General features: G+C 35.8%; 1 protein-coding gene across 1 annotated transcript; it reads left to right on the top strand.

The window, feature by feature from the left end:
* Positions 1–152: 152 nt before the first annotated feature.
* On the top strand, positions 153–22,660 carry LOC108365884 (E3 ubiquitin-protein ligase TRIM9-like; the record flags this gene model as incomplete). Its single annotated transcript, XM_017620078.1, has 8 exons — positions 153–284; positions 1,846–1,947; positions 3,486–3,645; positions 6,329–6,754; positions 11,814–11,953; positions 12,999–13,137; positions 16,310–16,543; positions 20,747–22,660. Coding segments are annotated over 8 exons (1,623 nt in total), but the record flags the coding sequence as incomplete, so codon positions are not given.
* Between the last annotated feature and the right edge of the window lie 2,330 nt (positions 22,661–24,990).

The raw sequence follows: 24,990 nt of genomic DNA, 5'->3' as shown, positions 1-24,990 counted from the left end.
AAAAAAAAAAACTTTGTTGTTTGGCTTAAAATGTACTCCTTTAATTTTAATTAAATTCTCCTTTTTTCACTGCCTGTCATACCGTACTCACATTTTCGATTTTCTTCATTCATCTTCCTTGTATTGTTGCTTGGCACATCGCCACATCGCAGGAGTCCTGCTTGGAATTCGAGAGACTGGTGACGGCACAATGCGAAGCCTTAATACAAGCAATACACGACCGCCGTGAATATCTACTCGAGGCCATACGCATGGATAAGGATACGAAAATCAGAATATTAAAGGTGAGTAAGATGCGTGAAAAAATACATACATATGTATGTACGCATGTTTAATGACATGTAAAGGTGGATTGGGAAGTAAACAAAAAATGGTTGTACAGTAGCGGGCACAAAATCCAAACGTGTCATGATTTTGGCACTTATTTTATACTTACATAGAATCAATGCCGAACTCTGAGACTGATAACTCAAACGCGAATACTTAGCCCCCCAGCCTCAGCTTCATCCGAGAAGCACTTCATCCAATCACCCGAACTCGTTAACAATCGTTACTTTTGTACAGAACATTTTGTTTCATTTGGTTTTGCTACTTAACCAAGAAATAAGTTCAGGACGTAAATTTTATTTGCCTGATTGGTTGTACCGATGGATGTAAATGGCAAAGCCCACCGTCAACGAACTGATTTCGAATTGTCACTGGCGCTTTACCATAGTCCTGGTATTTACCATACGCTAATTCACGGAGAAGACTCGCGAGAGGAGAATCAACACTTGCCATATTTTTGTTTATTTTTTTAAACCACATTTTGTAGTACGAAAAAAATAGCATATACGCCTCCCTATCTGAATTTGGTACTAGCAATGTTGTGTAAAAGATATTAAGTAACATCACTAGCTCCATTAGAATTGGTAGGAACTTATACGCAAAAAAAAGGTTTAAGTCGTCCGACTTGTATAATTTCATGCTGAAGAAGATATTAAACCCCTCGGGAAGAGTGCACAAAGAATTTTACAGTTTAAAAAAAGGACTTAGTTTGTTTGGGTATCTGCCTTAATACCGGCAAGAACGTCAGTCATGAAATCCAACAGAGAATCACTTTTGCCAAAAAGTGCTGGATTGCAACGAGCACTCACTCTTAGCGTCGACGAATAGCCCAGACAATAGAACGATGAGCCATATGCAGATAATTAAAATACTACAACTCCTATGGCTTGGCCAATGGTACCCGCTGATGGTACCAGAAGAAGAGGATAAATTGGTCGTACCGTCATATGGAGATCTACAGTTCATGTTCTTCAGTGCCTAAGAGGAAAATTGAATAGTCTATGTAGAAGGAGGAGGTGACCGTAGGATGATTCTGGACGTTGAGCGTACTTTCGATAATATGAAACATCGCTAATAGGCAGTGGTGTTATTATGGCTCATAGTAGTAGATGAACTCTGGTCGTCCTATTCAGAGATAAGGCACCTTCACTAAAGTCCTACAGAACGCGCTGAACATAGTCGCCAAATGTCGACATCAAATCGGATTGAACTTCAACCCTATGAACACAGGATAGTTATTTTCTTCAACAAAATGAAGAAAGCCGAAGGAAGAAATGTCTTTCAGAAAACAATGTGGAGGATAGGAAGCTAATACCCAGATACCTTTTATAAAATATATTTCTTTTAGTTATAACTTTTCGCAACTGTCTGTGATGATTTTATGCCCGTCACTGTACTGTTATTTATATTGGAAGTAACAAGAAAGCTTTTCCATCTGCATAAATGTATGAACTAAAGTCTTTCTCTTCACTTTTCTCATTTGTCTTCCTTTTTATTTTTTCTACTCCCTCAACATAGGATCAGCAATCAAATTGCACGGGCAAGTTGCAACAAACCACTGGACTAATACAATTCTGTATTGAAGCGCTAAAAGAGACAGACAGTGCTGCTTTTTTACAAGTAAGTAGAGTAGAAGTCTAATTAGTAGCTGCTAAATTATGTAAGAAATGTGTAAACACACGCTAAGTGCCATAATGACATAGCTTTGCAAAATAACATACCTACATAAGTGTTCATGTATGAATAAGGATACATTGTTTGCGTATTAGTGGGTACATTAAGATGACTCGCCAGAATTCACAAAAAATTTTATGAAATGCTTAAATTCGTAAAAGTTTTCAACATGAAATAATGATTAAAATGTTTTTAGAAGGTAGAGAATATATATTTAGCTCTTTTGTGCCCAGGGAATCCTCTAAATCTAATTTAACCATAATTTTACATAAAAAAAATTTACGTGAAGAATTACACTGAGCGAAAAGTACAATGTTTTTTTCTACCAAGTTATTGTTTGTTTGTGCTGTTATATTTTTGCCTCTAGCAGGTTCGGATTCGAGTGACGCCAGAGGCGACATGTAATTGTTTTTTCCTTATTATGAAAAAGCAACTATGGAGTGCAGAGCAAAATCAAACGACCAAGAAAATTAATTCAAGTTGAACATTTGAATACGCTTTCATATAGCGGCGATAGCTGAGTGCGCGGAGGATGCATCAAAATCATTTTGATGCCTTTTTAAGTTTGAGTTCGGTAGTATTAACCAATTTTTGGTTGAATTTTTTCTCAGTGTAATCATTTCTTGTTTTGTTTTAACTGCTTTAGTTTGTATCATCTTATAATATAAGACATTTATCAGGCATAGTTTAATGACACAATTTTCATTGCGAAGAACCCATTTCGGCAGTGTTTGAGACAAAATATTTTAGTGCAGTAACAAAAACTATAATTTTTATAAAGATCATAATTTTTTTTTCGTGGACTATGAGACACATTAATGTACCACCAATTGTCATATTCTATGAATGTATGTATGTGCACATCTTTTAATTTTCACATTAACGAGGCCTGCGCCATTGGGCGCAAGTATTCTCCATCGGCTTCCGCGTTCTATTTCGCATTCACATTGTGCTCTCCTTTTTTATAAAGGTGAAATTAGTCAAGAACGTAAACCTACCTGTACGTAAACCCGAGTTAGCTGACACGATCTGTCTTACCAGAGCGCCATGTAAATGAAAACTCAACACCGCAGAATTTTTCTGTAGTTGAAGCCCGATGTCTTCCTTCTATAGATGGTTGCCACTTCGTCAGTTTTGCATATGGTAAAAAAGTTACAAGTTCCCTTTCAAAATGCTTTTAAAATATTTGAAATTTACTATCGAATAAGGTTTTTTGTTGAAAAATAAGTAGTTTATATTTAGCTAGCATCTATTATAGCACGAAAAATTTTAGTTGAAAAGGTAAGTTTGTGAAAAGGCATTGATGAGTGGCAACACTGAGGGCTCCAGTAATCGACAAAATTCTGCCTATACAGACAGCGTTGAAGAATAAGTTCTACGTTCTTGACTAATTTCACCTTAATTCCGTTTACATATTTCTAATTACGGATATGTCGGTGTGCTCTTACTTTTCTGCCTCACCTTGCACTAAACCATTCCCACAGGTCGGCTCTATGTTGATTAATCGTGTTGCCAATACGGACATGACCTGGCATCAGGAGGTGACAAATGCCGCTCCACGTGTTTCGCCAATTGTCGACTTGACGCTCGACGATGCTGCGCTGGTGCGGGCCATAGATAATTTGAATTTTATGCAGATGAAAGGTAAGCGAAATGTTATCTAATAAATAAATGATTTAATGGAGAGAAGAATATTTACAAATACCTATAGATAGTTGATTGTATGTATGGTACTTACTCGTATGTATATGTATGTACGTGTAACTAGGTATAACAAGTACCTAAGTATTTATTCGTTGATATTGCGAAAATTTGCTAGAGATTTAATTCTTATATATTTACATAACTGCTAAAAGTATTGACTAAAAATTTTACAAGCATTTGTTTAACTAATAATTACAATGAGTTACAATCTAAACCTATATAGGCGTAGTTTGCTAAATAAATAGCTCTAAAATATTGTCTTGCCATTTAAAATGCACCACGATCCTATTAACGAAAGCAACTGCTAACAAACTAAATCATCGGCGGTTTCGCTTAAACACAAATTTTCAAATTAAAAAATGTGTCCATTGTCTGATATTAGTTGGCTGAAGCGTAGGTGCGGAAATGTGTCTGAGTAAAACTTTGTTGTTGACGTTTCTTCAGTTTTCCGACATCGAACTGAGGCAGGTTGTGAATTTTCCGTCTATAAAACCGAATACACATACTCCGTTGGGGCGTGTGCACAAGGGAAACAGATGTTTCTGAAGTTACTTACTTACTAACAGGAACAACTTGGGGACACCAAATTTCGGGCATTTATTTTTCGAGAACATTCAGAAGTTGGATAAATTCACTATCTCTAAAGATGTCCTGGACATTCCTGTTTAATATCCGTAGATTATAGTCTTAATTCCGTCAACGTGGGGATCAAATTGGTGAAGGGTTATCATCCGAGGCTGTTTTGCTCTTTTTACTGGCAGTCATTTCTTCGTAGCCTGTCCCTAGCCGAATTCACATACATATTTATACAGGGATCCATGCTCCGTTACAGATGCCCGCTTTCAGCCTCGTCCACGTATTAACAGTCGCTACTAACTTCTGTGGGCCCCTAAACCGAATTAGTTGGAGTTACGTCTAGAGCTGGAAAACTATCGAAACTTTTATTGTCACTATCGATAGTGTCGTATTTAGGTTGTACTATCGATAGTTGTAGCCGTCATCGATAGTCTTTATGATAGTTACTTCTTTATTTCCACTAATCTGTCATTCTAATTTTAAATTTATTGGTGCAAAGGCTTTTTCGTTCAGATACATATGTATGTGTGAAAGTATGTAAATAAAGCGAAAAAGTTCATATAAAAGTGCAACTCCGAACATAATTACACATTGAAAACGATACGATACTATCGATTGTGCAAAACTTTAACTATCGAGACTATCGAGTGGGAACACTATCGATAGTTTTCCAGCTCTAGTCACCTTACCGAACGTTTATTCAATTTTGATGCCAATTAATATACTCTTATAAACGATTACCGATCTTAACCGATTCATAAGCGTGGCCATAAATTGGCAACAAAGCTATGCCAATAATCATTTGTATGCTAATTATTATTAAATGCAGTTTAGTGTAATAAAGGTGAAACCGATAAAGTACTTAGCGTAGGAAATAATAAAGAGCAATTTACGAAAAGCATTTAGTAATTTTATAGTCCGATGGCAAACAAAAATCAAAACATTACTTACAATTCAATACATGCCGCTTTGTGGCAAGCATACATATGTAAGTGTGTATGTATGTAAAGTTGCATGTAAATCAAAGCCACCATACGTAATAAAAAAAAAATAAAACAATCAAATGAGAGTACCTTCGTACATTTCACATTTCTGGAGCTGCAAATCCAGCTGCATTACAACATCAAGTACGCTTAATGCCACACACACACACACACTAAGCGGCATTGAAGTGCCCCTCGGCCTAAGCGACGGAGAACTGTCGCACATTGCCATATGCGCGGCGTACTCGAGGTGGTTGGGGCGATGAAGGCGGAGGCGGTGGCGGTGGCTGCATGTGGCAGCTGTGGCAATACAAATCACCACGGCCACTTAACACTTTTCAGCAAATATTTTGATTGTTTTGAAAGCGTTTCCAATACATACGTGTGCTTGTGTCTGCAGACACTTTGTAATTGGATACATTTTCTGGAGGGCTCTCGACTGGAAGTGCAATTGTTTTGGGACGCAAGTATTTCAGCGCGGCGCTTTGTAATTAAAATAGACTAATTGTTTCTTAATTTATTGAAGCTATATTATGTACCTATGTATGTATGTAGATATGTATTTATGTATGTAGGTATATTTATAAACATCATAGCATTTATTAGGTATGCGTATGTATGTATGAGTAATCTACATAATTGTGTCTGTTTTGCTCTCTCCCTCTCTCTCTTTCTCTTGCACACAATATTGATAAACATTAAAAATAAAAATAACCATGCTTCAATACCATCAACCCAACCCATCAAAATGTGACGCAACAACAATCGATTGATCGAAACATCTGCTTGAATTGAATTTTGGAAAAATATTTGTGTGTACCCATATCACTTACCGCTGACAATCCAAAAAAAAAAAATAATCACTTCAACGTGCATCTATAAAAATATACCCAATGCACACACACACACACACATACACACACACAAACAAACGTGTTCATGTGTACATTTGACATATTGTGGTGGCACCAACCCCATCCATTCATGCATCCAACCGCAAAATTTATAAAAAAAAAAAAAAAATACGAAATTCGAAAAACCTGAAACGCGCCCAAACCCAACAGCCGTCAAAGATGGAGAAGAGAGATTACCAGCAGGTGAGATGTTATTACCCGTAACCACAACGTTAAAAACAAATGAAACAACAGCAACTGCATCTAGCACAAAAAATGAAAACACTCCAATAACAACAACCATGCCAACAAAATTCATGCGTACCGCAACAACACTACCAAAATCCATTTCGTCCAGATTTCATAACAAACCCAACTTCATGAACCTAACCAATAATGCCATCAACACATCCGCCAAAAAAACCTTCACCACCAACACCAATGCCAACAAGATTAACATTACCTCCACCTCCACAACATCATCAACAACATCGACATCGACATCTTCATCTTCATCACCGTCACTGTCACCAACGTTATCACTACCATCACTAACATTATTGTCGACACTCTATCCAACGATGATAACAACGAAAAGTACACGCACACACACACACATGCTTACATTCATAACTACTTAACTACATACATATTTGGCTTTCTTTGATTTCGATCTTTTCTATTAAGTTTGAGCTTTTGTCTAGACTTTTAACAAAAAATTTAAGAATTTTCTTGAAATCTAACTCACAATTAGATAATCTTTCTTTAATTTATGGCTCGGTGTTTTCTGCTGTATTTTTGGGTATTGGTTTTTGTTGCTTTTGACTTCTTCATTTAAGTATCGTTTAGTTTTCCTTTAAATATTTGTTGTATCATTGTCCAATTTTCTCTGTATTTATTATCACTTTCCTCAACCGTTATTTAAATTTTCATTTAATGCGACTTTTTTCAATGATTACAAGAAATTGTTTTAACAACCTCTTAAATAATAGTCATCTCGGATTTATCATAAAATTCAAAGGGCGTATCATATAACATCCTAACCCTTCACTTAACCATGCGTTTTGGTCTAAAAGCCAACGTTACATAATCAAACTGTATTTTCTGAGTTTGCATTTCCCCAAGAACTGATAAACATCTTCGAATAAATGGTTCCTATATTTACTAGTTTTGATCGTTTCAAATGGAAATATTATTAAATCGAAAGCCTCGGGTACCTCAGTTTCCTCCTCGAAAGTGCATGGCATTAACAAAGTTCCTGTTTGAGGCTGATCCTCGTTTTTTTTTTTAGCTCCTGCAGAAGCTATTACAACGTACCCGAGTTTCTCCACGTTCCTCCTTAAAATGAACTTTGATATTGTAGGTGATTGTAGCTTGATATTTTTTTTAAGGAATTCAAGTAAAGGGGTACACTAAGGTCTTGACAATTTTTTTTTAGTAAAACGCAAAACCATTTGAAAATTTTTCTAAAAGTGTTTCATTGGCTAAGGTACAACCAAAGTATTTATGAGTGAAATTCGATTTTGATAAAGTGCCGACAAAGGGCATGTCTGCAGCGGTGGTTTTGTTGAAACCAATTTTCGACGGGAACGGTCGCTATTTCTCGATTTTTATTATCTCTGAGCTGATTTACCTCGCCAATTGGCATGCCTATTTCTCGGTATAAGACGTTTTTGGACAATTGACAAAGGATGCTCGTATAACGCTGCATCATGTCTCTGTTGCGGTTTTAATTGACTGTAACGTGGCGGTCATTTTTTCCAACGGCAAAAAATGCCCAATGAGGCGACCTTGTAGACACCACGGCATACAGTTATTTTTTATACTTTAAGTTGTGTTTCTTCATCACTGAGTATGTATGTATGCTTAACGTTGCGAAGATGGTCTTAGTTTTCTTCCAACATTCCAATTCTGGAAACGTACGTCGCTTCTTAATATAAAGTGGCTTAGTCTTGGATTAACTTGGTTTGATAAGGGTGTACAGTAGGAACCGGAAAAAAATTCGGCATAGCGTAGTCTGGACGATGTTGTAATTGACTGATTTAGATTGTTTGCGGCGCATGCTTATAGGGCGCATTTTTCGCGGTTCTTCGATTAACGCTTTGCCTCTCTCGCACATGGAAACATCTAGCAACGCATGTGTACGCTCAAATTTTTTTCCCCTCGGACGAGAAATACGACCGAAAGTCGGGGTTAACGCTATAAGAGTTTCAGTCACCTATTTGGAGTTTGTATAGAATATTTTACTTATTACTAAGCGTTGCTCGTTCGAGTACTTTACCGTGATGATTTTGGGCTAGTTGAATGTATTGTCATAGAGAGTTCAGTGATTGCTTTACGGGTACATTCACAATAAAAGATCAAACTGCGATCTACTCGCTTGTGTTCGCCTCTACTCGTCAACCTTATTCTTGTTTCGCCATACGAACTATTCGTTAATTAAGAAAAGAAATCGCGAATTGAAAACGGCTAATCGACAAGTAGTACATAGGCGAATAGGTCTTTTTTTTTGGTATGTCTCTCTAAATTAATTTTTAAATAGTTGACAAGTATTATCTGAAGGCTATAGTTTCGATGCAAAGCGTTTAATTCGCTCGGAAAATCTTTAAATGAAAAACAAATTTTTCGCCAACGAATCCTTTTATTAAATCACCACATTTTCTTTTCAAAACCACATTGATTAGTAATCTGCGCGAAAATAATTTAATTTTATGCCGCTAATTCTTTTTAAAGCTTGCCAATTCGTAGTTTTTATAACGTGAAACCAAAAATAAATTAAATATTTACTATTTTTCGGTAGTTGCAAATTTTATAAAATACCAAATAATTCAAATTGTCATACGAAGCGTTGTTCAATTGCTTTTGTATGTCTTATTTGCTCACATAACTAAATGTTACCACATTTTCACTGACTTTTACCGCAATTTCATTTTGTTGTTTAACCTACTTTTCAGCGGCAAATTTAATTTATGACTTTTTACATATGAACTCAAAGCCATGTGCACAAATTTGTGTGTGCAAACATTCATTTTGTTATATATTTGTGTTGGGACAACTCGCTGGCAATTTCCCACAACCTGTCATTTGACGTTATGAGTTATACAACTTTCGGCGCCATAAAATATTTAAGCAAGTGAAAAAATTCGTGTGCAGTATGTACATTAGATTGCATCACTCCCCATACAAAAAAAAAAAAACGGTACTGTTTTTCCATTGGAATTATAAAATCTATTATATTTTAAGACGTCTTAAGATGTGTTGGTAATTGAAAAAACAAAAAATTGGGACACGAATGACTTTTTTTTGCACATAAATAAAAATAGTGGGGAAAATACCTTTCCACCGAGATCCCTTAAGTCTAAATCAGAATAGTTTTGGCCCAGTTATTTAAGTTTTTCGTAAATCAATGGAAAATGTTTGGAAAATGTAAAAAAGACAGCATCAAATTTTAAATATTTTTATGCAGATTTTTTTCAGTCTAATCTGCATTGTCATCTGAGGGGGCTTTTTTCAAAAAGTTCTTTAAGAAACAATTTTTATTCATAAAAAACTCCATTTTTGGAGGTATTTTCAAATCCGTCCAGCCCGCTTAAATCTTTTAAATTTTTCCGAAATATTTTGGTGGACGTCTTAAAATATAATAGACTTTTTAATTCTGGCGGAAAAACCGCAACTTTTTTTGGTGATGCAGTCTAATGTACATACATTTGTCCATATTTCCATGGGTATGCAGTATTTATGAACTCACCCACATATAACAAAACATACAAATGTACATTTTCTCTGATGGAAGTATGAGCGGAGTACGGTTCAGTGCCACAGTTTTTCATCTCTAGAGAACGCCCAAACATGGAGAGTACTTAGTGCAATAAATATACTAGTAGGCTACGCAAAGCTAGCAGGATGCTTCAGCGGCTTTAGAGGCAGCTAAGGAGGTCAGAATAGGAATAATTTTTTTAAATGAACTTGCAATTTGGCACTTCTTTGAGTACTCACGCTGCTTTCTCCCTCCAGTTACTTTTTTTGACGCATCTCAATTGTCCACAAAAAATACAACTAATAAGGATAATTGTTTTGTAACGGTAATCAAAAATAGATTTAAAACTAAATTTTTGTAATACCGATAGATGATTTATAATACAAATAGTCCAAGTGTAATGCTGGGCGGCTACATTTTTTTTAAGATGATCGAATGCAATGCACAGTGTATCAGTTCTTTGATGTTTTTTATTGCAATGCAAAAACGTCCATTTGACTTGTTTCTGGTTTCAATGGTTTGCAGAAGGGGACAATTGGTCGCAGCCTAGGACACAAAATGTCAAATGCAAATTTGGTTACACAAATTTTAGTCTACTTTTTTTACTACTCCACTGCGCTATGGGGAAAAAAATTGATTTCTTCGGAATAAAGTCTAAATATTAAGATAACAGCCCAAAATTTGTTTTAGATATGTATTATAGAGTTTTGAGCTGGCCTACCAAATTTTGTTCGATTCGAGGCACTGTATCATATAGCCGCCCTACGAGTGGTCTGGCAAACTTATACCAACTTCGTTGTTTTTGATGCTACACTCTTGAAATTCGTTTCGCAAACTTTAGACTTCTGAAAACAGTTATCTATTTAGTGAAACATATATGATTACATTTTAACTGCAAAGTATTTAAGTTTCACTCTGTAAAAAGTTTTATATCTCGCTGCCGCGCAAGCCTAGCTTAATACGCATATCTCTAAAGAAATGCGATTTTTTCAAAAGGGGGCAAAATGGGCCAAGAAAGATTATTTTTATATTAATCTACACATTTGTTAATAACTTGTCATTTGAAAGTCTTTGCACTGGCTTGCCCTTTAAAAGTTATTCTCTATGTTCAATTACAATACCCAATACACAATAATAACTAAGAGGCCATCAAATCATAATTTTACATATCTGGACTAATGTTTTCCACAATAACACTTTTTTTAAATGTTAAACTTTTCAAACCACAAAAACTTAAAGTAAAGTAATATTTCCTCTATATTCTTCTAAGACAATGTGAATTTGAATCAGCTGACTTTGAAATCACTCTAATGAAAAACTGTTGCCATCAGGATTTAAATTGAATAGGTTTTTTACTAATTCAGATTTAGGAAATAGGTTAAATTTGAAAATGCAACACCAAAAAAAATTGGACTTTGTGCCAAAAATATGAACATTTTTTCCCATAGTGCACTGCGACGTTTTAAGTTTTTTGTGTGTTGCTCCTTTTGTTTTTTTTTTAATTTATTTATTTTAAATTGCAACTTCTTCTGCGGTCGCCTTTAAGCTCAACACATTTTTTATTACGCTGAGTTTACTCACCCCCGCACTTTTAACTTTTCTTCACCTAAACTAAAAAGTTTTCATTTACTAACTTTCGTTGGAACAATTTTTTGTTAACCTTTTTTAATTCAGTATAACTTTAGTTAGTTAATTGTTTCCTTTGAAAGGGAGTTTAGTTTTGCATATTGGTTGCTATTTATTCGTTTAGTTGCTCCAACTTATTTACTGTTTCGTAATTTCTTAAAGCAATTTTTTCCTAAACACTCTTAAGTTACTTTACATAAATACTTCACAAGCAATTTCAGTGAAAATAAAATTAACTAAAATACTCTTTTATTCCATTTTACCACCACACAGCACCTTTAGCACCAACAATTGTTCCAGAGGATTGCTCAGCGGAAAATAATTCAGTTACAGTGGCGTGGCAAGCACCGGCTCATTCCTTCGTCGATGGTTATGTATTGGAGTTGGACGATGGCAGTGGTGGCGAGTTTAGGGTGAGTACGGAATTTATGCTATAAGAAGGGACCAAATTGCGGCATTCGCAAACAAATGTATTTCGATTGAAACGGGGATTTGAGAAAACATAACTGTTTAGCTCACACAATGCAAGTTACCTCATTCCCTGGTATCTGGTACTATACCCCGAGATGCATAATAATTTGTAGATATTTTAGCTTGTAATACCGAACCATATGCCCTAAGGTTGGTGTAAAGCTTCATCCGGCCAACTTCAATATAAGTTTCAATCCCGATATTGTTTGTGTATTTTAAATCCAGTTTGCCTAATAAATAAAAGTCGTAATATGTACAAACTCTTCCAAAAAGAGGCTCAGTTAAAAAAACTTAGCGCTTTCAGGCAAAAATTTTCAGATTTATGTTTATCAAGCGAAGTCAAATGAAAATTGATCTTCCGTCATATTTTGATGACTTGGGTAACCTCAAGCGTATTGCCACTGAAAAGATTTTTCCTAGAACGGTAACTGATGGCAATCCATATGAAGTTGTTAGGCAAGAAAGACACTGGTCGCTCAAAGCGAATTTTTGTAGGCAGTTGATGCGCACCTGAGAGTTCCTTGGGCCGAAATACTTAAGCTTTAGTCTTACGAAGGCAGGGCAGTTGAAAAGAAAATGCTGAGGTAATTCGACCACGTAATCCAGCCACGGCAATAGGAGTCAGAGACGATGTTGATTCGTACCACACGGACTAAAAGATACCCAAGCAATTTTAAAATTGATGTTGAACGATTTTCCGTCATCTCTTGTCAAATTTGGTTTGGAGGCCAACCGGTTTCGGCGTTGTGCCATCTTCCTACCCTGTCGGAAACACAAACAACCAAAAAGAAGTATATAAGATTTCTTGAAATTTTACTGAAATTGGTACCCTCACGATTTCATGAAGACACTCCATAATTCTTCTATGTATAATCAAGTCCGAGTTGTGTTTAAATTTTCAGCTTACTTACATATGTATGTATGTATGTCTTTTCATATTTATGTACAAATTAATAATTTTTCATATTCTCGCTTTACACTCCTCAGGAGGTCTATTGCGGCAAGGAAACAATTTGCACCGTCGACGGTCTCCACTTCAATTCAATGTACAACGCGCGCGTAAAGGCCTTCAACAATGCCGGCGAGGGTGAATACTCGGAGCTCATTGGATTACAAACAGCGGAAGGTGAGTGAATAAAAACAAAACAGCCAACTGAAGTAGCATATCTATGTATGTATGTACTTGTAAATTAATTAGAAGACAACAAGAAATGGGAGTTCTCAACCACCTTAAACGGTGATTCGGTACAAATATGGAAAATGCTTATTTACGCGTTGCTTTACTTTGCGCATCAATCTTACATATTTACTTATAGAATTCAATATTTCAATTAAGCTTCTAAAATTTCGACTCGAATGAATACAGCAAAAGCAGAGTACATCCTTGGGTGCGAAAGTGGAAAAAGGGTTGCTAATATTTTTTGAGCTTAGAATTGTAGTTGACAGGCAGGAGTGCCAGGTGATGTGTTCAGCGGCATTGCGGCTACGCGGTAACTTAGAAACGACAACGGTGAAGGTGAGGTATCTAGGAGAGGTGTGAGTGTCAGCGTAAGGGATTCTAAGAACACTTAAGTTTTGCTGTAAAAGTGATGTTAAACATTAGACACTGCGCCTATTAGTGTGGAAGGCAATGAAAGTGGGAAAGTGGTAATGGTGTTGCTACGCAATAAATGAATAAAATGAAGTGGTATTCAGCTCATCTTGTATTATCGTTTTCGAGCTTGCCGCTCCCCTTCGGTTTTGCGTGGCAACATTTCAATTCATAATTCTTTTGTATATTCGAGTACTTTTCTTGCCAAGTATTTTCCAGGTGTATTTTTGCTTACTTCTCGCAAGTGACTGACAAGTTTGCATGCAAAGCAACCATTGACCTCTTTTATATTAAAAAAAAAATAATAAAATCCTGCAACAACAACTTGTAGAGTATGATATGAATAAATTTGTAACGGTGTTTACGTGCAATTTTCCTCTGGTAGGCGCGTAGAGTGAAAATGGCGTGAAAATAGGGAGCCTATGCATGAAAAGTTAAGCGTAATATATGTACGTATGTAAATATGTAAAGTTGGCAGGTGCTTAAGTGGTATTGTGGTTGTTATGGTGGGGATCAAACATTCTGCTTTTGCTCTTACTTCAGCAATAAGTTCAACTGGCAGATATTTTTGCTACAAATGAGCAGATCACCACCTCACCTCACTGCCACACCCTTACAAATGAAATACCGTTACACCGCTTGACACCTTATACCACTTTTGATGTTCACGCTAACCGCAGGGATCAATCAACTTCTTAGCCCACCAGCCACCAGTTATAGCTCTAGAATGAATGTGTATGTATGTATGTACGAATATGCGCTCAGTACTTTGTGTTGTTGCTAGCTCGGACGTTTAATTGGTATGCGGCGGCTGTCAGTAGTTTCGTTATTTTTGTTACTTTTTCTCCGTAAAGCTCCTGCAGGCATTGCTGGTTTTTGCTTGATTGCGTTTATCTGCGTGTTAAGGCCGATAATTGCGGCGGTAGTAGAATGCGCTTTACGGAATCCATCCTGGCGTACTGTTGGGCTCAGTTGGTATATGAACGATGAGAGAAACAAGGACTCAACGACCTTTACTACTGGCGAAGAGATAGATATCGGGCGACGTGACTTCCCTAGGTTGGCAGATAATGACCTTAATGAAAGTAATTTACTTCCACTGTTCCCAGACACTTTAGCTTCAGCCTGTTAAGTTCGTTCGGGCCCCAATTGAACGCCTTAGCCTTTCCGCTGATCATTTGAATTTCGGCACTGTTGATAGCGAATGGTGCAATGGCTTTAGCAGTTTTCTTAGCGTTCTGGTGACGCGCCCTTTGACCTGATCCGAGAATTGCCAAATAGCCAAAATGAAATCCCTCGGATTAACCTCGCCTTGATGGTAACATGCGGTTTGTAGTACCCTTCCGAAATTCGATTGCCAGGTGTGAAGCATCAAGCCGACCAAAGTAACAGTATTAATGAAAAAAAAAAATATATATATATACAACGGACGCATTGATCCGACTAAGTACATTTCGCGTGAACGTTGAGTCAAGGGTCGTTGCTGGAAGCGAGCAACAGAAGATAACGTAACGTGTGGTCTACTCTCTATGTGTCTTAAGACCATTTCATGCCTTAAGTTTGCTCAACCCGTTCCAGTAGTTACACATAACTGAATTGAACTTTGGCTGGAACTTACATTTTGTAATTTTTGAAATGTAACGATTTTTTTCATTTTAAAAATTTGAGATACTTCAAGATATCAACATTAAACGGTGGAAATGTTCTTTGTGCCAAAACGAACCAATCTAGAGTGATAAACCTTGTGTGCCACCAAATGCAAAAAAAAAATGGAATCTTGTCTCTTATGCAAAACTGAACAATATGCGTTGTCTAAGCTAAGTGTGCCACCATTTTCGACCAAAAGCATTTTTTTTTATCGAAAAATGTAACAACTCTTCACTTCATTAAATTCAAGAAACTTTTAAATTTTTTTCTCATAGTATTGGTGTTATTTTCATCACCCTTTTCACACCCACCCATTTACGTACGTCACTTGTTGCTCCATTGAGCTCTTATCCTCATCCGCGTTCAAACTTTTATATTAACTTGGGCACTAAACTATTTAACAATTCAATAAATCTCAGCATAATCCTCCCCACAATTGGCAATAGCTAACTTTTCTTTGCTGCCAATAAAAAAAAAGCCCACAATACTCGTAAGTGAGCAATAAGTTGACAATTGCTACAATTTGTGGCAACTAATAAATCCTCAATAATGCAACAAGCGAACGCCATCAAAAGCTAATGGTTAATGCAATCAAAAAAGTGCCCACTCAAATAAAAGGAAAGGCAAGAAAAGGAAAGCAACGACAATAAAACGAAAGAGTACGCAAATAAATACGCCAGCAATTGGATTTTGCTGTTAGTGGAAGTGCAAAAGTTGTAGCATACTTCGTGGCGCTTTACAGCAGATACGCAACGGATTATGATGGCGATGACAGCACTCAAAGTTGCCACACAACTGTTGCAAATGCACACTTTTATTAACGCTTATTTTTCTCTGTTGTTTTTTTTTTTGTTGTTAAATCAATTTGCTAAATTTTTTCTCACAACAAAGTGCTCAGCTGCACTCGCTGTATCGCATTCGCATTCGCACTGTTGCCGTTATTATTATGATAAGTTTATTGTACTAAAATAAAATTTCAATTTATAAACTCTCCACACTCGTTGAGTGTACATTTTTTATCTTTCCTTTTCATTTCTCTTCTTTTTTTTCCTCTCCACAGTTGCCTGGTTCACATTCGATCCGATTCTGAGCGGCGGCGCCGGCTCTGGCCTCGTCTTCAGCAACAACAATGCCACAGTGTCGGTGGAGGGTTGGGAGCACCGCGTCGCTTTGGGTTCGGTGGGCTTCTCGCGCGGCATCCACTATTGGGAATTCACCGTCGACAAGTACACCATGGACACGGACCCGGCATTCGGTGTGGCGCGCATCGATGTCAATCGCAACAAAATGTTAGGTAAGTGAAAGTGGGTGGCTGGATGGCAGTGGGGATCTTAAGCGTTACCTATGTACGAATATGCACTCTCGCTCGCTGATGGGTTAAGTTTGCTCAAGTATTTCCAACTTGTTGCCTCTGGGCGGTCATAACTTTTTGATTTGCTTCAGTGGCGCAATTGGTTTGTCATTTTATTGCAAGTTTTTCTTGCGGATTCTTCAATGCCATTCAGGAGCAATAACTCGTTCGCGCGGTGCAAGTTCGCTGATATATATTAAAAACGGTAAATGACAATTAATCGAGCAGAAGCATTCTAAACGCTTTGTGAAGTTTCAGACTGCGCAATGCACTTCGGGGAAATTGAAATTAATAAACTAACCTTTTTTCGTCCGCTGCCTCATTTCCGTAAATGTCCCATATCAGGGTAATTTCGTATTGATCAAAGTTATGGGCCAGCTCTCTCCTACAGTTCCCACTAGTTGAGATCTAACAGAGATAGAAGAGAGTGCCTTAATGGCCGCTTGGCTATCAGAGAAGATATGCAGATGAATTTTTGGGAAAAACGTATAGATAATTTTTTTTGTCAAGATATTTCGCACTAAATTTAAATGGTCGTAAATCAAAAAAGGAAAAATATCCTTTTTTTGTAAAAATATACTAAAATATGCGCAATAAATATGCAAAGACAGGCACTTTTTTTGCAAAATATGCCAAACCATGCACTAACGATTGAATGCCATTTTAAAGGACATTTCATGATTCGCAATGATAACTTAACCATTTGCAGATGTCCAATAAAAACATGCATCTGCATGAGATTCCGAGCCCTACTTATAAGATTAAAAACTAGGTCACCTATTTATCGCAACCAATAGTATCTCCGACTTACCGTTGATGTTTGACATTATTTTTGTTAACGTATTTGTCACGCATCTTTTTTCATGTAAAAAAAATTGTCAAACATACTTTGTATGGAAAAAAGCGGAACAGCGTCAATAAAAAAAATTGGCAAAAATCAACGGTAAGTCCTAACTCCTCCAAATTTGCACTTCATTTTCTATAATTGAATGGGCTACAAAACTGGACACCAAATTTTTCCAATTTGCTGATTAAGGAGTTAGGAATTTTGGCCAATGAAGAAGTTTTAATAATTTTTGCACAAACTCTGAAATTTGGATTTCTATCGTGTTTGTTAAGTAATGAGCTATACTACATAAACTTACATAAAAAAATAATAAATATTGCATAAACTTATGAAAGAAGCCAAAACTTGCTAAAATGTTGCGTCCTAGTTTTTATTTGGTTAATTTGGTTGGTTTCTAGTTGAAATCTGATCTAAACGCATTTCTAAATTAGTTATTGAAATAAACTGGCAATAAGTTTACTTCTACAAGCTTAAAATAAAAGTTTATAGCAAAAAGTGCATGTAAAGTTTTTAATTTATAAATTACTTTGAAATTATAAACTACTTTACTTAAAAATTAAATGCAAATTTAGAAAACAAATGTGGTAAGCTCATTCTCTAAAGGAAAGGTAAGCTCTCTTTCCCAAAATCTTCTTCGAGAATGGGCCGAATTTCGAATTTACAACGATGGTAGAATGCATTGGATATCGACGGCTCCATTATGCTGGATAATGGCCAAGTTATCGAGTCGGAGGCCACACTCTTACTTACCTCAGTCAATATCGATGGTGAGGCAAAAGATTGCTAACCTTTTCTTCTATGTTGCGTAAAAATTTCGTAGCTGTACCAATTACCAGTAGTTCACTAGAACAAATATGTATTAATTTTTACTAGGTGGAGTACATATATGTATGTATGTAAGTAAATTGAAAACTTCAAAACCAGTTTTCTTGAGTTTTTGGTTTTTTTGGGTTATGACGTTCATATTGGATATCGCAGATAATTTTCTCTACAATATTTATTGGGTAATTTCTGAAACATTTTGCAATTTAATTTATTGAACGAAATTTTTTATGTAATTTAAAAAAATGTTTTTTTACCTAAAATGTTTTTAACTTGTTGATACGTTTTGCTATTCGCGATTATCTGTACTTGGTACTGGTGAATAAATTATTAAAAGTATGTATGTATATACATTTTCCGCATAAGTTTTATGACAGTTATGCGATAAAAACTAGAATGGGAATTTCTGTAAAACTTCTTACAGAGATTGACGTAAATTTCACGTTCCCTTGTTCCAAAATTATACCCAACCAGATTTTCGAGAGTACAGATTTCCTTAAAACTGATCAAACTGTTTGTGTCATATCGCATACTGCCCCCTTCTGTTAAACTTATTCGTTCCTGTTGGACATAAACTTGCTACTCTTCCAAAAGTCGTCAACACCTGAGCTGCATATGTATTTCGTTTTTAATCAAAATCCACCTTAATTTGAAAACTTCCATACATCTTTTATTTTTGTTTTCCAATTATTTAATTTTTTCACTTATCCAACTAAGTTTGTTTTGTCAGTGTTTTTTTGCTTGGTTGCAATAACGTCGCTTTTGTTTCGTTCAGCCATTTCCGCCCGGCCGTCGTTGGCGCTACGCAATATCCTCGAACAAATATTTGCCATTTCTGTTGATTTCTTGCGCAAAGTGCCAAGTTGTGTTTGCACTGCTACGAGTAAGTATATGCATGACGAGATATTTTCAAACTTTTTTCAGCATCTTTTAGGTATGTACTCGTATCGAAGACACTTTCCAATCGAATTGAAATTGGCAATTTTGCGTGCGCTTTTTTCTATTTACCTGTCGATATTTAATGACAAAGAAAAGTTGACAGTGGCTCTTTAACATTTTCCTTACATACACCCTCACTCACACAACCGTACTTAAGTCGGAGCATAGATACAAAGTTGTGTTTATACCCTCCCTGTCTACCCTAGCCTGTCTTGTGTGGTGTGCGGCGACACTTTTCCAAATGAAAAAGTTTCTTATTAGCCTTCGTTCGCAGCTTATTGGCGTCTTCGTGAAGTTGAAGTGCCGGCACTTAAGCGCCGTAGACTGGCAGGCAACTGGTATGTTGTAGGTGTGAATGTTTGTGCTATGTCGTTGCCTCGTCTGGCGCATCTAACTGCCATCCCTAAATTGGCGCGTCAAGCGCCAAGCAACTGTCAAAAATCCTCATGCCCATACAATTTGTATGAAGCATCCCACAATAACGCGGCGCTAACGCCGAGCAAATGGAATTTTCATTTTTGACAGGGCGTTACGTGCTGAAGTTGGATGCAGAAGACGAAGAGAAAGAGAACGGACAAAGAAGTGAAAAAGGAAACGAGAATAAAAACGAGAGGACATGAGAAAACGTCAAAATTGACGACGCGTTGATTTGGGTATAGCGCGCGATGACACTCGTTGACAATGGATAACGCAACGCTTAGCGCTCCAATTTAGGGACGGCAGTAAGTTTCCATTTTGAGAATTTTCTACTTTTGTTCTTAAGTATGCATTTAGTTTTCTTCTATTTTCGGGTTGTTAGAGTGTTAGCGATATAATCGTGTTGCTTCTAGGCTTCACTGGCATCAATGCCGCCCCGCTGCACAGTGCGGCCAAAATTCCAAGGTTTAAAGAAATGGTTAGAAATTTCGTACTAGGGGGTTTCGGAGGTCGAGGTGTTGTGATTTGTTGTGTTGTGTTGTGTTTTATTGTGTTGTATTGTATTATGTTGTGTTGTGTTATGTTATGTTACACTATGTTGAATCTGTTATTATGTCTACTCAACTGAACTCAAGCCCACGTAAACTTCCCTTAATTTAAAAGTTAGAATTTTAACCGCTGGGTGAACACTAGTATCCTTCAATAGCCTAGTGGCTTTCAAAGCTATAAAATCCAAAGTAGTCAAATCGACAATTGTTCAGAAATGACGTGCCGTCTTGGCATCACTGGGCCATCGCAGCTTGACGGAGAGAGCAGACCGCCGTCTAGTAATCATATAAGAAAATTCAAAGAACATACATATTTGCAGTGAAAATGACTTGCACCAGACGAGGCTATCGTGAGGACTCAAAACCTTATTGCTGTGGTTAAATGCGAAAAAAACCAAAGACCCTCTGTACTGATTTCAAAATGGTCTAGATGGGCGGTGTCGAGAAGGTTTTTAAAAATTTTGCCAGCGGGACTACTTATGCGCATTGTTGTACATCAGTTGTTTTTTTTTTACTTCTACTCAAATGTAAATACTTAAAGTTTTTCCTTTTGTGTCTCTCCTTTCATTGCAGGCAAAGATGAAAAATCCTTTGCCATGTACATTGACGGCCAACGTTCGTGGTTCCAACATAATTCCGTGCATGAGCGACGCGTTGAAGGTGGCATCACCACCGGCAGCACCATCGGTGTGCTACTCGATCTGGAGCGACACACTTTAAGCTTCCTGGTTAATGAAATGCCACAGGGCTCCGTTGCATTCCGAGATTTGTACGGCGTTTTCTACCCGGCCGTAAGCATTAATCGTGGCGTTACACTCACCTTACACACCGCTTTGGACGCGCCCAAAATGGATTACTTCTGAGTAAGAATGAATAAGAGTCGATGCAAACAGCAGCGTGAGTGAGAAGGTGGGGTGAAGAGTGCGTAGTGCGAGAGAGAGAGGGAGATAGAGGGCGAAGGGGAAGAAGACTAGAATGCATGAGAGTATTCTTCTCGTCTCTGTGTATATATTTTCATTATAAATATCACGTATTTAGGGTTAACAATATTTATTATAAATTGCATTTATGTTAGAATTACGTAGAGGCGTCTACTTATACTTAGACATTGGCATAACTTTTAACGTAAGATTAGTTGTACTCGTATTAAATTAATTTTAAGTAGCATAAATGGGTCGTAGGCACATATCTTAAGCATTTAAAATGGAGTAACCGAGAAAAAATGTCGAGCAGCAATTTAAAATATATATGTATATAGAAAAAAAACACGGCTTCCGTAAAATGGATGGTAATAGATTTGAGTAAAAAAAAAAAACAAAAACCAAATGCCGCATATAAATGTTGATTGCTAATTTCTAACTGTTAAGTGTGCGTAAGTAAATCTAAGAAATTGAATTGAGTAGAACTTCTTAAAATTGCAGTAATCATAAGTCGAATCGCTGCACAATGGATACAACTTAAACAGAAATCAGACAAAAAAAAAACAAATGCCTAAAGAATTAGCAGCAACAATTAAAAAAATTAAATGCAAAGTATTTCTATAGATCAAAGATAAATTGCCTCAATCCAATTCTTGAAAACTCATAAATGGATCCAGGCAATAAATGTATATACATACGTAGTATGCACCACTTCCGTAAAAAAAAAACTATACCAAAAATTGAAGGCAAAGCTAAACTAAATACATGATTACTTATATTACGTAACGCGTGGAGTGTGACCAGATACGAAATACCACGTACAATGAAGTATTTATCATAAAAGTTTATGTAGGAGAAGGAAAAAAAAAAATGTTGTGTAACTGCCAATCAAAAACTATTTATCTATAGATATTAAGGACAAAACTCAAAAACGTACTAAACTACTCGAAGTGGATGGTCGTTGTGATGTCTTTATTGGTGAACATATGTCTCTACACAGAATTTTAAAATTTAGTTTAAAGAAATACGATTATGTTCTACTAATTCCATTTCAATTACGCAATTATTTTTAATTGAGTAATCAGTCTCATTCACATTCATATAGCTTGCTCACTTAGCAGAAGGCTATCAGTGGTTTTTAATTGTTTCTATTTATTATGACGACTACACACGAGGCAACCGTTGAAGCAACTAGGGCATGTCGCTTCGACCGTTGCGTCGTGTGTAGCATTGTGACTCATAGAAATGCGTGTTGCCGCAACCGTCGCCCGAAAATCAAGTGATTTTGATATTTTATGTTAGTTGCCGAATTGGTTGCCTCGTGTGTATCGTTATGTATAGATTTTATTGGCTTAGTTCATTGAAAACAAGCGAACTGAAGAAGTGTCTTTGTAGAAACAAAATTTTCTTCCGCATATACATTTCATAACAGAGCACACACTACTGAGTTTGCCGTTATGGTTGCCTCGTGTGTATTGAACAAGAAAAACACGTTGCTTCAACGTGCCTCGTGTGTAGTCAGCATTACACATCGCAACAAATTTCATTCGATTAAGCTGGTCAAATGTTTTTTATGTCTATTTGAATGACGATGTATAATTTTTCTTTATTTTTCAAATTTCTCTTTGAAATCAATGTTAAATCAAGGAAAATACATACTTGAGGCACGCATATTCCAAACAAAAATTATTTTTAAAGAGAATTTATACCTCTTGCCTGTGATGAGAACCGCTAGTGTAAACAGGCGCCGCACAGTGGTCCAAAACTGGAATTTACTGTTCAAAATCGACTGGAGCCTTAGGCCCCTATTATGAGTTGCATACGTTCTTCGACTGTGGTCGAAAGCGTTGATCGAACGAAATTTCATTGAGGTCTTTTGAAGCCATAAAAATATTCGTGGAAGAAATTGAAGGATAAATTTGTTAAATTTAACGAGACCTATGTACATCGAAGGCGAGAATATAAATTAAAAATTTTCAATGAAAATTTCCAATTCACATATTTTTTAAGGTTCTTTTATGGATGCAGATATCGCTCATAATTTTTGATAACTATCTCTAAAAAAGCAAGCCTATTTATAAAATTTAAACAAGCAGTCTGAGCTTTTTATCAGTAGAACTATATCTAGCACGGTTGCATTGGGGGTATGAGTTAATTTAGGTATGATTTAGCACTATGGCAATCACTGTGGCTGTGTGGTTAGAGGTGCGTACTACCAATTTATACAACTTGAGTTCGATCCCTGGTCCGAGCAACAGCTAAATTAGAAAACTCCAGACATCGAAAGTCGCAAAACTTTTGTTGATCTGTTATATAGTATTCACTTGAGAAACCGAGAGGTCCTTTTTATCGAATTGTTAAGTAAAATTTTCTAAATTTCAAATATACACAACTAGTTTTATCACTCAATTCATTTTTCGCTGCAGCTGCCGTTCACTTCGAAAAGAGAGTTCGATCGTTCAGTTTCTATACTATAACTAAAGAAAAAATAAAGAAATAATTCTACTAAAAAAAGTTACGGGTCTTAAATTTTCCAAAACTTCCGGATCTAAATGGTAATTTTAATAAAAAGGAACGTATAATATTGTGTAAAAAAAGCAGAGTGTGAAAATCAACAAAATATAGAATAATTCGCATTCCAATTGCCCACTTAACTTAATAATGTTCACCAAAAATTTCAACTAAACATAAACTTTCTTAAAACTTAAATATCTGCTCTTTAAGTGTACTATACCTAAATACTTTTGATGAAAAAGGAGATAAAATCAATAAAAAATAAACAAAGACCAAAACCAAATGAATTCGCCGAATGTTGCGAAATAAATTTAATAGCTTGCAAAAAAATAAAAATTTTGTAAATAATAAAACTTTTGTAAATAATCGCAATTTAAAAACGCTTAAAAACACTTAAAAACCAATTGAAAAAAAAGCAGCACAAAGTCAATATGGAATTAATAGTTTGGAAAAAATACAAGTATTTAAAAATGCACTTCATAAATATGTGCCATTACTTTAAACTGTATATTTGCAGAAGCAATTATTTAAGCAAAACCAAAAATAAAAAATTAAATATTTTCCAATGAACTTGACCAGCCGTAAATTTAACTTTTCCCTGTTTTTAGGTTGTCCGCTTCAAAATGGAAGAAAAAATTTAACATTGCGTGCAGGAAAAAATTAATTTGTATTTTTTTTTAATGTAAATTTTTAAATATAAATTGTAAGTGTGTATTAAGTTTTTTTTTTATATAAATCGCTGAAAGATAACGGTGATATATAGTATGGAGAACTGGTATATACAGTGAATGTATTTGCATCTACATACATACATACATACATATGTGTGTATCTATGGATTTCATTTGTTTCAAGCAAATTCATATACAAATATATGTATGTACATACATATGTACGCTTTAGTTGTAAGTATGTATGAATGTTTCAGCGTACAATCGCATATAAATATTTTTTAGTATTTAATTAATGGCAAAAGCATTTAATCGTGATTGCAAAGTAAATAATAATTCCGCCATTAACCCCATTGTAATTAATAATTGATTAAAGTAATTGTCAAACTAATCAAAACAAGCACACAAAATCAAGTTGGCTAAATTGTTCATAAAATCAAAATAATGGAATGATAAAACAATACAATAAATAATAATAAACTTTAATGGCTAATTAATGAAAATAAATAAAAGATACATTGTCTCAAAGAAAAAAAAAGTGTTCATTTTGATTTGTGGAAAAATTTGAAGCATATGTTGGTGTTCAATATTTATGTAAGTACATATATGTATATATATATTACCATTCCGCGATGTTATTGTTTTATTTGTACTACTGGAGAAAACAGTTCCCCACATGTGTTTATAGTAAGTCTATTAATTTAGTACGCCA

This window comes from Rhagoletis zephyria, unplaced genomic scaffold, assembly GCF_001687245.7.
Source record: "Rhagoletis zephyria isolate East Lansing unplaced genomic scaffold, Rhagoletis_zephyria_1.1 Rzeph_scaffold_02041, whole genome shotgun sequence".
Classification (NCBI taxonomy): domain Eukaryota; kingdom Metazoa; phylum Arthropoda; class Insecta; order Diptera; family Tephritidae; genus Rhagoletis; species Rhagoletis zephyria.
Note: the sequence above shows the minus strand (reverse complement) of the source record. Positions and strands in the feature narration are given on the sequence as shown.